This window comes from Heterodontus francisci, chromosome 19 (assembly GCF_036365525.1).
Source record: "Heterodontus francisci isolate sHetFra1 chromosome 19, sHetFra1.hap1, whole genome shotgun sequence".
In the NCBI taxonomy this organism is placed as follows: domain Eukaryota; kingdom Metazoa; phylum Chordata; class Chondrichthyes; order Heterodontiformes; family Heterodontidae; genus Heterodontus; species Heterodontus francisci.
Window position 1 is genome coordinate 92,335,645 of NC_090389.1, and position 12,246 is coordinate 92,347,890.

Below are 12,246 nucleotides of genomic sequence, written 5' to 3' on the forward strand. Positions count from 1 at the left end.
CTCGAAATACTCAGCAGGTCTGGCAGTATCTGTGGAGAGAGAGAGATACAGAGTTAACCGATGAAAGGTCACAGACCTGAAACGTTAACTCTATTTCTCTCTCCACTGATGCTGCCAGACCTGATGTGTACTTCCAGGACCTTCTGTTTTTATTTCAGATTTCCAGCAGCTGCAATATTTTGCTTTAATTTTTATTCTTCCTGCCAAAGTGGACAAATTCACACTTTCCCACATTATACTCCATTTGCCAGGTCTTACTCACTTAACCTATCTATATCCCTTTGTAGCCCCCTTATGTCCTCTTCACAAGTTACTTTCTTACCTATCTTTGTGTCATCAGCAAATTTAGCAACCATACCTTCAGTCCCTTCATCTAAGTCATTGAAATAAATTGTAAAAAGTTGAGGCCCCAGCACGGATTCCTGTGGCACATGACTCGTTACATCTTGCCAATCAGAAAATGACCCATTTATGCCTACTCTGTTTCCTGTTAGCTAGCCAATCTTCTATCCATGCCAATATGTTAACCCCTATATCATGAACTTTTATTTTCCGCAATAACCTTTGATGTGACACCTTATCAAATGCCTTCTGGAAATCCATGTACAATACATCCACCGGTTCCCCTTTATCCACAGCACATGTTACTTCAAAGAGCTCCATTAAATTGGTTGAACACCATTTCTCTTTCATAAAATCACATTGACTCTGCCTGATTACCGTGAATTTTTCTAAGTGCCCTGCTATAACATCTTTAATAATAGCTTCTAACATTTTCCCTAAGACAGATGTTAAGCTAACTGGTCTGTAGTTTCCTGCTTTCTGTCTCCCTCCCTTTTTGAATAAAGGAGTTACATTCGCTATATTCCAATTTAACAGAATCTTCTCCGAATCTAGGGAATTTTGGAAAATTAAAACTACCGCATCAACTATCTCACCAGCCACTTTTTAACATCCTGGGATGAAGTCCATCAGAACCGGGGACTTCTCAGCCCGCAGCTCCAACAATTTGTTCAGTACCACTTCCCGGGTGATTGTAATTTTCTTGAGTTCCTCCCTCCCTTCCATTTCCTGACTTGCAGCTAATACTGGGATGTTACTTGTATCCTCAATAGTGAAGACCGATGCAAAATATCTGTTCAATTCATCTGCCATCTCCTTATTATCCATTATTAATGTCCCCAGGCTCTCTTTAGGACCAACGCTCACTTTGTTGACTCTTTTTTTCTTTTTAAAAAAATATCTATAGAAACTCTTACTATCTGTCTTTATATTTCTAGCTGGCTTTCTCTCGTACTCTAATTTTTCCCTCCTTATTAATCTTATTCGTCATTCTTTACTGCTTTTTATATTCTGTCCAATCTTTTGACTTGCCTCCCATCTTTGCGCAATTATCGGCTTTTCCTTCAAGTTTGATACAACCTTTAACTGTTTTAGTTAACCACGTATAGTGGAATTTTTCTTTCTCATTGGAATGAAGGGCCTCTTTCTGTGCAGTATAACTCTATGACTCTATTTGAATTATTCTGAAATATTCCTTAAATGTCTGCCACTGCATCTCTATTGACCTTAATCTAATTTGCCAGTTCACTTTAGCTAGCTCTGATTTCATGCCCTTATTTAAATTGCCCCATTTCTGTACAAAACCATGATATGGCTATAGCCAAGCTTCCTCAGGAATGTTGCTGACTATTCCTCATCTGTCAGTGAATTAGTGACAACAGTGGTGACTGCATTGGGGGGCACAGCAATTAGACTCCGTGTCTCTGGGTTAGTTCAGCACACGTCCAGCTACAGACCCAGGGATCTGGTTGAACTGTGTGTGGAAGCTTGGTGAGGAGGGCACTTGAGCTCAGCTGATTTGCCCATTTCTCTTCTCTTCCAGACCCATCCACCCCTATAGGTTCAGCACTTCAGAGTTGAATAGTCAGAAGAGTCTAGGTTCAAGTCTCACCCCAGAGACTTGAGCTCGTGATCAAGGTTGACATTTCAGGGTAGAACTGAGGGAGTGCTGTGCTGTCGGAGGGGCAGTACCGAGGGAGTGTCGCACTGTCGGAGGGTCAGTACCGAGGGAGTGTCGCACTGTCGGAGGGGCAGTGTCGAGGGAGTGTCGCACTGTCGGAAGGGCAGTACTGAGGGAGTGTCGCACTGTCGGAAGGGCAGTACTGAGGGAGTGTCGCACTGTCGGAAGGGCAGTACTGAGGGAGTGTCGCACTGTCGGAAGGGCAGTACTGAGGGAGTGTCGCACTGTCGGAGGGGCAGTACTGAGGGAGTGTCGCACTGTCGGAGGGGCAGTATCGAGGGAGCGTCGCACTGTCAGAGGGGCAGTATCGAGGGAGCGTCGCAGTGTCGGAGGGGCAGTACTGAGGGAGTGTCGCGCTCTTGGAGGGGCAGTACCGAGGGAGCACTGCGCTGTTGGAGGGGCAGTACCGAGGGAGCACTGCGCTGTTGGAGGGGCCATCTTTAGGATGTAAAAGGTCCTGTGGCCACTATTTAGATGCCAAACATTGTAAAAGTCTAATTGGTAATTTATTTGATGTTTGTGGGATCTTGCTGTGTACAAATTGGCTGTCACTTGAATACACTTCAGGGGTGATCCCATTAGTTGTTAAGAGCTCAGAGGTGTCCTGAGGAATTGAAAGGCTCTATATAAATGCACGTTGGTTTGAGTGTGGTCATGGTATGTTGTAATTCTGCCTGTTAGAGAATGGGGAGGAAAAGTTCTGGTTGAGAAGATTGAAAACTACTAAATAGAATCTTGTGTTTGCACTCGCAGTATGACTTAACTACATTTAATTCAATTACTTTACAATGTAGAGAATTGATTGGAGCGTCATTCCCCGGTCTGTCTCCTGACCAACTCCCGATCAGGGCACTTACATTAATAAAGCAGCTCCTGTCTGGGCAGTTCAGTAACCGGGGAGTCTGTGACCGCACCCCGCCCCCACCCTCCCCTCCCAGTACTGTCGGGGAATGTTGTGTGTGTTGGAGCCCACTGCTCCCAAATGCTGTTGCCCTAACCTCTCCCAATGCCTCAGACTGCTCGGGCCCAGCTTCCTAGTGCGGTCAGTTTTTATAATACCAACTGAGAATGACCGAGGTGAAGGTGTCAGTGGGTTTGGAGCCCAATCCAGGTGCTGGGAGGAGGGACAGAGCACCCAGTGCCTGCGCTAAGTTACAGACTCTGGTTCCTGAAGCTGTATGTAGGTAAGGCTGAGTATCTGTCTCTTCCACTGAGCAGCTGCACAGCTCCGTCAGCTTTGAATATCAATTGGGGTTTAAAAATTGCACGGGAGGCTGTGAGAGCAAGGCTCAGCCTCAGGCTCAGGTGGTGGAGACTGAATCAGTCGGGCTGGTCACTGCCTGACGGTGCACATGATGATGCTCAGCCCCCCACAGTCGAATAGCTTGCTGATACTCCAGCTGGAGGGAAGCCAGTCCCTGTAGAATCTGCTTCCTTGTCTGTGCCTCACAGGGTTGGGGGCTGAGAGTGGTGTAGGCACGCCGGTGACAGATTCGACAGGGAAATTCCATCGAACTGCATATTTTGGTCATGCTGAGATGATTATTCAATTGACTATGATCCAGTTTAATAATCAGCATCAAAAGAGTGTTAATGGGAAATGGAATTGTGCAGGAGCTGGTTGAATTTGATTAATTTCAGTTAAGGCTGAAAACTGTTTCTGTGCATTGATAATTGATGCAGTGAGATTGCACGGGATATGTCACAGGACTGAGGGCTCTGTCGTAGCCTGGCTGATAATCCCATAATAGTGTGTACCCAGCAATGCTGACATGGGTGGCCCACACTCCATTACTAAACTCCCACAGGGACCAGTGCTGATTGTGCTCAGTTTGATTGGGCCCCCCCAGTGGGTGGTCATTTCACTAGCAGTGGAGTAAGGGGAAAGGGTGTCTGATGGATCTCTTCCTCAGAAAGTAAGAGTCTAAATGGGGTAGAGGAACAGATGGTGGTTCAGATACTCAAATTATTTAAAGTTGTGACACAAAAATGCAAACAAAGCACTGGGGTTCATCTAGAGGAATAGAATTGAAAAGCAGAGCAATTCTGTTAAACATGTATAGAATCTTGGTTAGATCACACTGGAGTTACTCTGAACAGTTCTGGTCTCAATATTATAAAAAAGGATATGGCGGAACTAGAGAAGGTGCAAAAAAGGATTTACAAGGGTGATACCAGAACTTGAGGTTATAATCATCAGGGAAGATTGAACAGACTGGGGGCTCTTTTCTCCAGAAAAGAGAAGGCTCGGTGACCTGATACAGATCTTAAAAATCATGAAAGGGCAGATGGAGAGATGTGTTTCCACTTTTGGGGAAGACCAAAACTTGGGGGCTATAAAAATAAATATAAATGTGTTGGTCACTAATAAATCCAATAGGGAATTCAGGAAAAACTTCTTTACCCAGAGAGTGGTGAGAATGTGGAACTCACTACCACAGGGAGTGGTTGAGGTGAATAGTATCGATGCGTTGGAAGGGGAAGCTGGATAAACACGAGGGAGAAAGGAATAGAAGGATTCTGATAAGGTGAGATGAAGAGGGGGTGGGGAGGAGGCTCGTGTCGAGCAGAAACACCAGCATGGGCTCATGGGCTGAATGTACAGCACAGAAGAAGGCGGATCTGTACAAGTGCTTGGTCAGTCTGCTGTCCCCCAGAACAATCACAGCAAAGCTGCCTGGTGGATTCAATCCCGGCTGTAGCCTGTGTTCTACCTCAACACCACATTTAAACCAATCCATCACCGCTCAGCGGCTATTGCTGCAGGGAATGCTCATGTGAAACTTTGAGTGGCTGTTGGAGATGATTTTGAACCTGGATTAAGTAGCTGTTTAAGTGTTGCTGATGTTACTGTCTTGATCTCTTTCAGTGATTTCCTCATCTTGCCCGGGTACATTGATTTCACCTCTGACCAAGTGGTGAGTATTAAGATTGAAGCTGCTGGAAAAGGAGAAACATTGGTTGCCTTTATGGATACAATCTTGCAGCACAGAAGGAGGCCGTTCAGCCCATCATGTCTGTGCTGGCTCTTGAGAGCTATCGAATTACTCCTCCTCCCCCTGCTCTTTCCCCACAGCCCTGCAAATTTTTCTCATTCAAGTATTTCTCCAATTCCCTTTTGAAAGTTATTATTGAATCTGCTTCTACCACCCTTTCAGGCAGCATGTTCCAGATCACAACAATTCACTGCATGAAACAAATTCTCTCCATCTTTCCTCTGATTCTTTTGCCAATTACCTTAAATCTGTTTTCTGGTTACCAACCTTCTGCACTGGAAACCGTTTCTCCTTATTTACTCTGTTTTAGCCCTTCATGATTTTGAGCACCTCTGTCACTTCCCTTAACTTTCTCTGATCTAAGGAGAAGAATCCCCGTTTCTCCAGTCCCTTCACATTAACTGAAATCCCTCATCCCCGGTACCATTCCAGTGAATCTCCTCTCCACCCTCTCCAAGGCCTTGACATCCTTCCTAAAGTGTGGTGCCCAGAATTGGACACAATCCTGCAGCTGGGGTTTAACCAGTGTTTTATGAAGTTTCATCATAACTTCCTTTTGTACTCCCTATGCCTCTCAAAGCCCTGGATTTTCGATGCTTTATAAAACAATTTTTGAAGATTGTAATGCATGTGAGGTGTGTGTTTAATGAGGATTAAAAGCTGCTCACCTCTTAGTTGTACACTGACTGTCGCTGTGGTGTGAGGAAGGACAGTTGTCTGTGGCTCAGATGTTTTCACAGGATTTCTGTGAGAGGTTCTGATCTTGAGATCAGACTAGGAAGTGGCTCCTTTGAAGCTGGCATTTGGGACTGTTTGGTGGGAGTATAACCATTGCATGGAGTGCTATCCTGGGCCATCTGATAACATGCTGCTTGGAACAGCTCAGCTCACTGATCCTGCGAGGGTAATTCCATTTGGAATAGGTTCTCCAGTTTGATCCTTCAAGGGCACCACCCACTCCCTACTTTATACTCACTTTTCCTCTATCAGACATTTTTACCATTTCTCAGAGTCACGTGAATAGGAACAGTCCGCCGCGAAAGTTTGAGTTTAGTTCTTGATTATTCCTAGTTCACTTTATTGCATTATTGCCCATCCCTAATTGCCCTTGAGAAGGTGATGGTGAGCTGCCTTCTTGAACCTCTGCAGTCTATGTGGGGTAGGTATACCCACAGTGCTGTTAGGAAGGGAGTTCCAGGATTTTGACCCAGCGACAGTGAAGGAATGGTGATATAGTTCCAAGTCAGGATGGTGTGTGACTTGGAGGGGAACTTGCAGGTGGTGGTGTTCCCATGTATTTGCTGCCCTTGACCTTCTTGGTGGTAGAGGTCGAGGGTTTGGAAGGTGCTGTCGAAGGAGCCTTGGTGCATTGCTGCAGTGCTGCTTGTCGATGGTACACACTGCTGCCACTGTGCGTCGGAGATGGAGGGAGTGAATGTTTGTATATGGGGTGCCAATCAAGCGGGCTGCTTTGTTCTGGATGGTGTCGAGCTTCTTGAGTGTTGTTGGAGCTGCGCCCATCCAGGCAAGTGGAGAGTATTCCATCACACTCCTGATTTGTGCCTTGTAGATGGTGGACAGGCTTTGGGGAGTCAGGAGGTGAGTTACTCGCCACAGGATTCCTAGCCTCTGACCTGCTCTTGTAGCCATGGTATTTATATGGCTACACCAGTCCAGTTTCTTGTCAATGCTAGCCCCCCAGGATATTGATAGTGGGGGATTCAGCAATCGTAATGCGTTGAATGTCATGGGGAGATGGTTAGATTCTCTCTTATTGGAGATGGTCATTGCCTGGCACGGATGTTACTTGCCACTTATCAGCCCAAGCCTTTCTGTTGTCCACGTCTTGCTGCACGTGGGCACGGACTGCTTCAGTATCTGAGGAGTTGCAACTGGTGTTGAACTGCTAGTTCTAGTTTAATTTTATTTTAATTCGGGTTCTAGTTTGTCCACACACTAGTCACTGCATTTCCATGTGTTTGGTGACCTGATTGTCAGTTGTTTTTGAGATGCTAACTGCTGACCCTACTTTCTAATTGACAGGTAAGTGTTTCCAGCAGTAAGTAGTATTTTTAGTGCTGTGTGTGTGTGGGGAGGGGGTTGCTGTATTTTTGGCACAGTGTGGGGGGGGGCGGTTGAGGTATGTTGCAAGTTCACGGGTTTGTGACAATCTTGGCTGCTTTGAACTTCATTGAAAATCACTGGACGTTGGCGGGGGAGGTTTTAATTGAAAGTAACTCAACTGTCTGGGCCCATCTGACAATCCAGCATGGCAATTGCTGACCTCTCTGTCTCTGTGTAGGATCTCACCTCAGCCCTTACCAAGAAGATCACATTAAAGACACCTCTGGTCTCCTCTCCGATGGACACAGTGACCGAGGCTAACATGGCTATAGCTATGGCAGTAAGTAAAATCATTTTGTAACATTCGACCCATACCCAGAGACGTCTGTTGACAATATTCTAGTATGTGATGCTGACAATTCACGAGGACTAATTACTGCTTTCACATTTCGGGGTGTGATGCTTCTGAATCTGTTGCAGACACCAATGTAACTGAATATTTCTATTGCTGGAAACTTTTCTGAATCCCTGCTCCGTGCTGTTAGCTGCTTTTAGCAAGAGTGTTGAGGGGAAATCAGCCAGTATTCCTGCTCCTGAGCGCTGTCCGGGGAGGAATTTTACACTGTACCCTATGGCGGGTTTGGAGGTGGGAGAGATTTTGCCACCTTCCCAGCTCCGCTGAAATTACGTCCGCAGCGGGAAGGCCTGTGAATGGCCTTCCCGCCCTGGCACCAATTGAGACCCTTATAAGTGAGCAATAATGCCCAATTAAGAGCCTCATCCTGCTGCAATTAGCCAGAGGCGGGCGGGCCTGTCGCTGCTCAGGAAGCACAGCAAGAAAGGCACTTCATGCCTGAATGAGGGACCCAGCATCAGGAAGGGAGGGGACCTGCGACTCCCGCCCTGACCTACCTGTGGCCTTGGTGCAGTGCTGCTCCTGGGCCTCGCGTGGGTACTACACTGGCAGCAGTCACTGCCTCTACAATGGTGCTGCTCAGTTAAAGAGCTGCTGGCCTTTGGTCAGCAGCTGTCTGAGGGCAGAACTTCCGTCGCCTAATTGGCACTAGATTTGGTAGGCCTCCTACAAAAGGGGCGATGCAGCGTTCTCGTGGTGCTTTTGCTGGAGGTCGAGATCCCATTGTCTGAATAAAATCCCTGCCCTGATCACTGGTTTGGAGTCTGTTGCCCCACTCTGCCATTTCCAGGTGGGCTGTTAAGGTGAGGCTACGAAGGAGAGTAAGAGACTGCAAACAGGAGAGAGAGAAAGATCCAGCAAAACAGTTTTGTGCATCTGTTGGTATCAGACATCCCCAACTCATTCAGATGCATTTCTCATTGAACCGTTGGGTTTAGATTGAAAATCCATTATAGATCTGGCCGTGAGAATTTGTACTGCGAAAATGTACACAGGAAGTGTCAGCAGACATGAGATTACTATTAGTTGTAGGAATTTTTAAAAAAAAAGTTATTTTCTCTATGTCCTGGATGTTGATTTGAAGCAAACCTCCACCTTCCTGGGTGGTGGTGTTTTCCAACACGCTTGGTCTGCAGCTACGGCTGCTTCTGACAATGGCACTCGCAGCCTGATGGTCACACGTCTGCAGCAAATCAATTAATCACAGCTGCATGTGCTTCCTCCCATGGTTCAGCTTCCAGCCCATCTCAGGGAGGCTGTTCCAGCCTTTTATTATTCCCTGACCTTTTACTTTCTCACTTGCAGTCCCGGGGTTCTCGACCTTTGCCTGTGATTGGTTCATTGTCTTTGCTGCTTTTTAATATCCCACCCAAGTGGCTGTTCTCCGTGCACCATCCTATAGGGTGAGGGTCAGTCAGGTGTTTGATCCTGAGGAGGGTGGTTCTTACTGTCCTGTCCTCACTATCTTTCTCACAACCAAGCAATGACCAGGAGCCAGAGCCTGGGCTGACGGGGAATTTTCCCCACTCCCATTCACTGAAGAACTATATCCAGTTGTGACCCAACTGTAACTCTGGCTGAGGTTAACACAGGTCAGAAATGGAACTTGACATATTTGATCTGTGCACCTTGCTAACTCACTTACGTTTACTGACCTGAGACATCACAGGAGCCCATCCGTCTTTTACCCACTTGTCTCCACTCACCTCCCAAACGCTGCAGCCCCTCTCACTTGGGTGGCAGTTCCTGGGCGCATTCTTCCACGCCCCCCCAACCAAGGGGCCATTTTCCACCTGTCGTGTCGTGATCTGTTCGTGTCTCACTGCAGTCTGCAATCTGCCAGTGAATTGCATTCTCTTTTTCAAATTGAGAGGCTCCAGTGATTAGTCAGTGATTTTAATATTGTTGGTGAGGGCTGTGTAAACTCCTCCCCTCCCTCACCCTGTGGATGGTTCATATTCCAAGTGTGTGTGAGTAGTATTGTTGCTAACTGCTGTTATTTTCTCTTTAAACTACAGCTGATGGGAGGAATTGGATTCATCCACCATAACTGTACTCCAGAGTTCCAGGCAAATGAAGTGCGCAAAGTTAAGGTACAGACTCCAATGTCTGCTGAATGTGATTCCCCTCCATTGGGCTAACAAGGCAATTCCTGAATTCAGGAGTTTCAGTTCTGAGGAAAAATTCAGGACGTTTTGTTTCCTTTCTTTAGCGAGCAGGAGACTTGACAGTGAACTGACATCAGCGAGGGATTGACAGAAAGATCTGGGGCAATAGCTTTCTGGGGCGAAGGGCTCAAATAGTATTGAATGGCGGAGCAGGCTCGAGGGGCCAAGTGGCCTACTCCTATTTCTTATGTTCTTAATAATCCAGGCAAGGACAGTGAAGCAGGCAGTGTCCATGGGATCAGGAGAGAATCCGGTGTGTTAACTGGAGAGAAATGGTCTTTGTCGAATCATAGAGCAGATGGAGGCAGGGTTAGGGGGCAGGGTTGGGAGGCAGTGAGGTGGGGGTGTTTTCTAGAACCATAGAAAAATTACGGCACAGAAGGAGGCCATTCAGCCCGTTGTGTCTGTGCCAGCCGAAGAAACTAGCCACCCAATCTAATCCCACCTTCCAGCACTTGGTCCATATTCTTGCCAATTACAGCACTTCAGGTGCCGGTCCAGGTACCTTTTACATGAGTTGAGGGTTTCTGCCTCCACCACCGTTCCTGACAGTGAATTCCAGACACCCACCACCCTCTGGGTGAAAAGGTTTTTCCTCATGTCCCCTCTGATCCTTCTACCAATCACCTTAAATCTGTGCCCCCAGTAATTGACCTCTCTGCTAGGGAAAACAGGTCCTTCCTGTCTACTCTATCTAGGCCCTTCATAACGTTGTACACCTCAATTAAGTCACCCCTCAGCCTCCTCTGTTCTAAGGAAAACAATCCTAGCCGATCCAATCTTTCCTCATAGCTGCAACTTTCAAACCCTGGTAACATTCTTGTAAATCTCCTCTGTACTCGCTCCAGAGCAATTATGACCTTCCTGTAATGTGGTGACCTATTGTACACAATACTCCAGGTGTGACCTAACCAGCATTTTATACAGTTCCAGCATTACATCCCTGCTTTTGAATTCTATACCTCAGTCAATAAAGGAAAGCATTCCATATGCCTTCTTCACCACTCTATCTACCTGTCCTGCCATCTTCAGGGACCTGTGGACATGCACTCCAAGGTCTCTCACTTCCTCTACCCCTCTCAATATCCTCCCGTTTATTGTGTATTCCTTCGCTTTATTTGCCCTCCCCAAATGCATTACCTCACACTTCTCTGGATTGAATTCCATTTGCCACTTTCCTGCCACTCAACCAAACCATTGATATCATTCTGGAATCTACAGCTATCCTCTTCACTATCAACTACACGGCCAGTTTTTGTGTCATCGGCAAATTTCCCAATCATGCCTCCCACATTTAAGTCCAAATCATTAATATATACCACAAACAGCAAGGGACCCACCACTGAGCCCTGTGGAATGCCACTAGAAGCTGCTTTCCATTCACAAATGCATCTGTCGACTACTACCCTTTGTTTTCAGTCACTGAGCCAATTCTGGATCCAACTTGCACATTCCCCAGTATCCCATGGGCTTTCATTTTACTGACCAGTCTGCCATGTGGGACCTTATCAAATGCCTCACTAAAATCCATGTAGACCACATCCACTGCACTACCCTCATCAATCCTCCTTGTTACTTCCTCAAAAAACTTAATCAAGTTAGTAACTGCGCTGTAATGTTCTAATTCTAGTAAGCGATGACCTTCCCTTAACAAATCCATGCTGACTATCCCTGATTAATCCGTGCCTTTCTAAGTGGCAGTTTATCCTATCTTTCAAAATTGATTCTAATAATTTACCCACCACCGAGGCCAGACTGACCAGCCCATTATTATTTGGCCGATCCCTCACACCCTTTTTAAACAATGGTACAACGTTCGCAGACCTTCAATCCTCTGGTACCTGGCCTGTATCTAATGAGGATTTAAAGATGATCCTCAGAGCATCCCCTATTTCCTCCCTGGCTTCCTTTAACAATCTGGGATGCAATCCATCCGGCCCTGGTGATTTATCCACTTTCAAGGATGTCAGACCCTCTAGTACTTCCTCTCTCATTATGCTCATCGTATCTAATATTTCACATTCCTCCTCTTTAACTTCAAAGTCTACATCAACCCCCTCCTTTGTGTAGACAGAGACAAAAAACTCATTAAGAACCCTGCCCACATCTTCTGCATCCATGCATAAGTTCCCTTGCACATCTCTGATTGGCTGTACCCTTTCTTTAGTTATCCTCTTGCTCTTAATGTACTGATAAAACATCTTTGGGTTTCCTTGATTTTACCTGCCAATAATTTTTCATGTCCTCTCTTTGCTTTTCTAATTTCCTTTTTTACTTCACCTTTGCACTTTCTATACTCCTCTTGGCTTTCTGAAGTATTAAGTTTTTTGTGATAGTCATAAGCTTTCTTTTTCTGCTTTAACTTAACCAGTAAGCTTCTAGATAACCAGGGGGCTCTAGATTTGGCAGTACCACCCTTTATCTTTGTGGGGATATGGCTACACTGTGCCTGTAGTATCTCGCTTTTCAATGCCTCCCACTTGTTTGCCACTGATTTTCCTTCAAGTAGTTGTGTCCAGTCCACTTTCACCAGGTCACCTCAGTTTTGTAGAATTTGCCTTCCCCCAATTTAGAACTTTT

The 12,246-nt window shown here is 46.1% G+C and overlaps 1 protein-coding gene across 2 annotated transcripts in view; it reads left to right on the forward strand.

The window, feature by feature from the left end:
- LOC137380306 (inosine-5'-monophosphate dehydrogenase 2) overlaps nucleotides 1-12,246 on the forward strand; it is a 52,882-nt gene that overhangs the window by 1,991 nt on the left and 38,645 nt on the right. For both annotated transcript variants that reach the window (XM_068052223.1, XM_068052224.1), the window contains exons 2-4: nucleotides 4,893-4,941; nucleotides 7,322-7,423; nucleotides 9,517-9,591. In XM_068052223.1, the coding sequence (XP_067908324.1) occupies nucleotides 4,893-4,941; nucleotides 7,322-7,423; nucleotides 9,517-9,591 (226 nt within the window). The remainder of the gene's footprint in view (nucleotides 1-4,892; nucleotides 4,942-7,321; nucleotides 7,424-9,516; nucleotides 9,592-12,246) is intronic.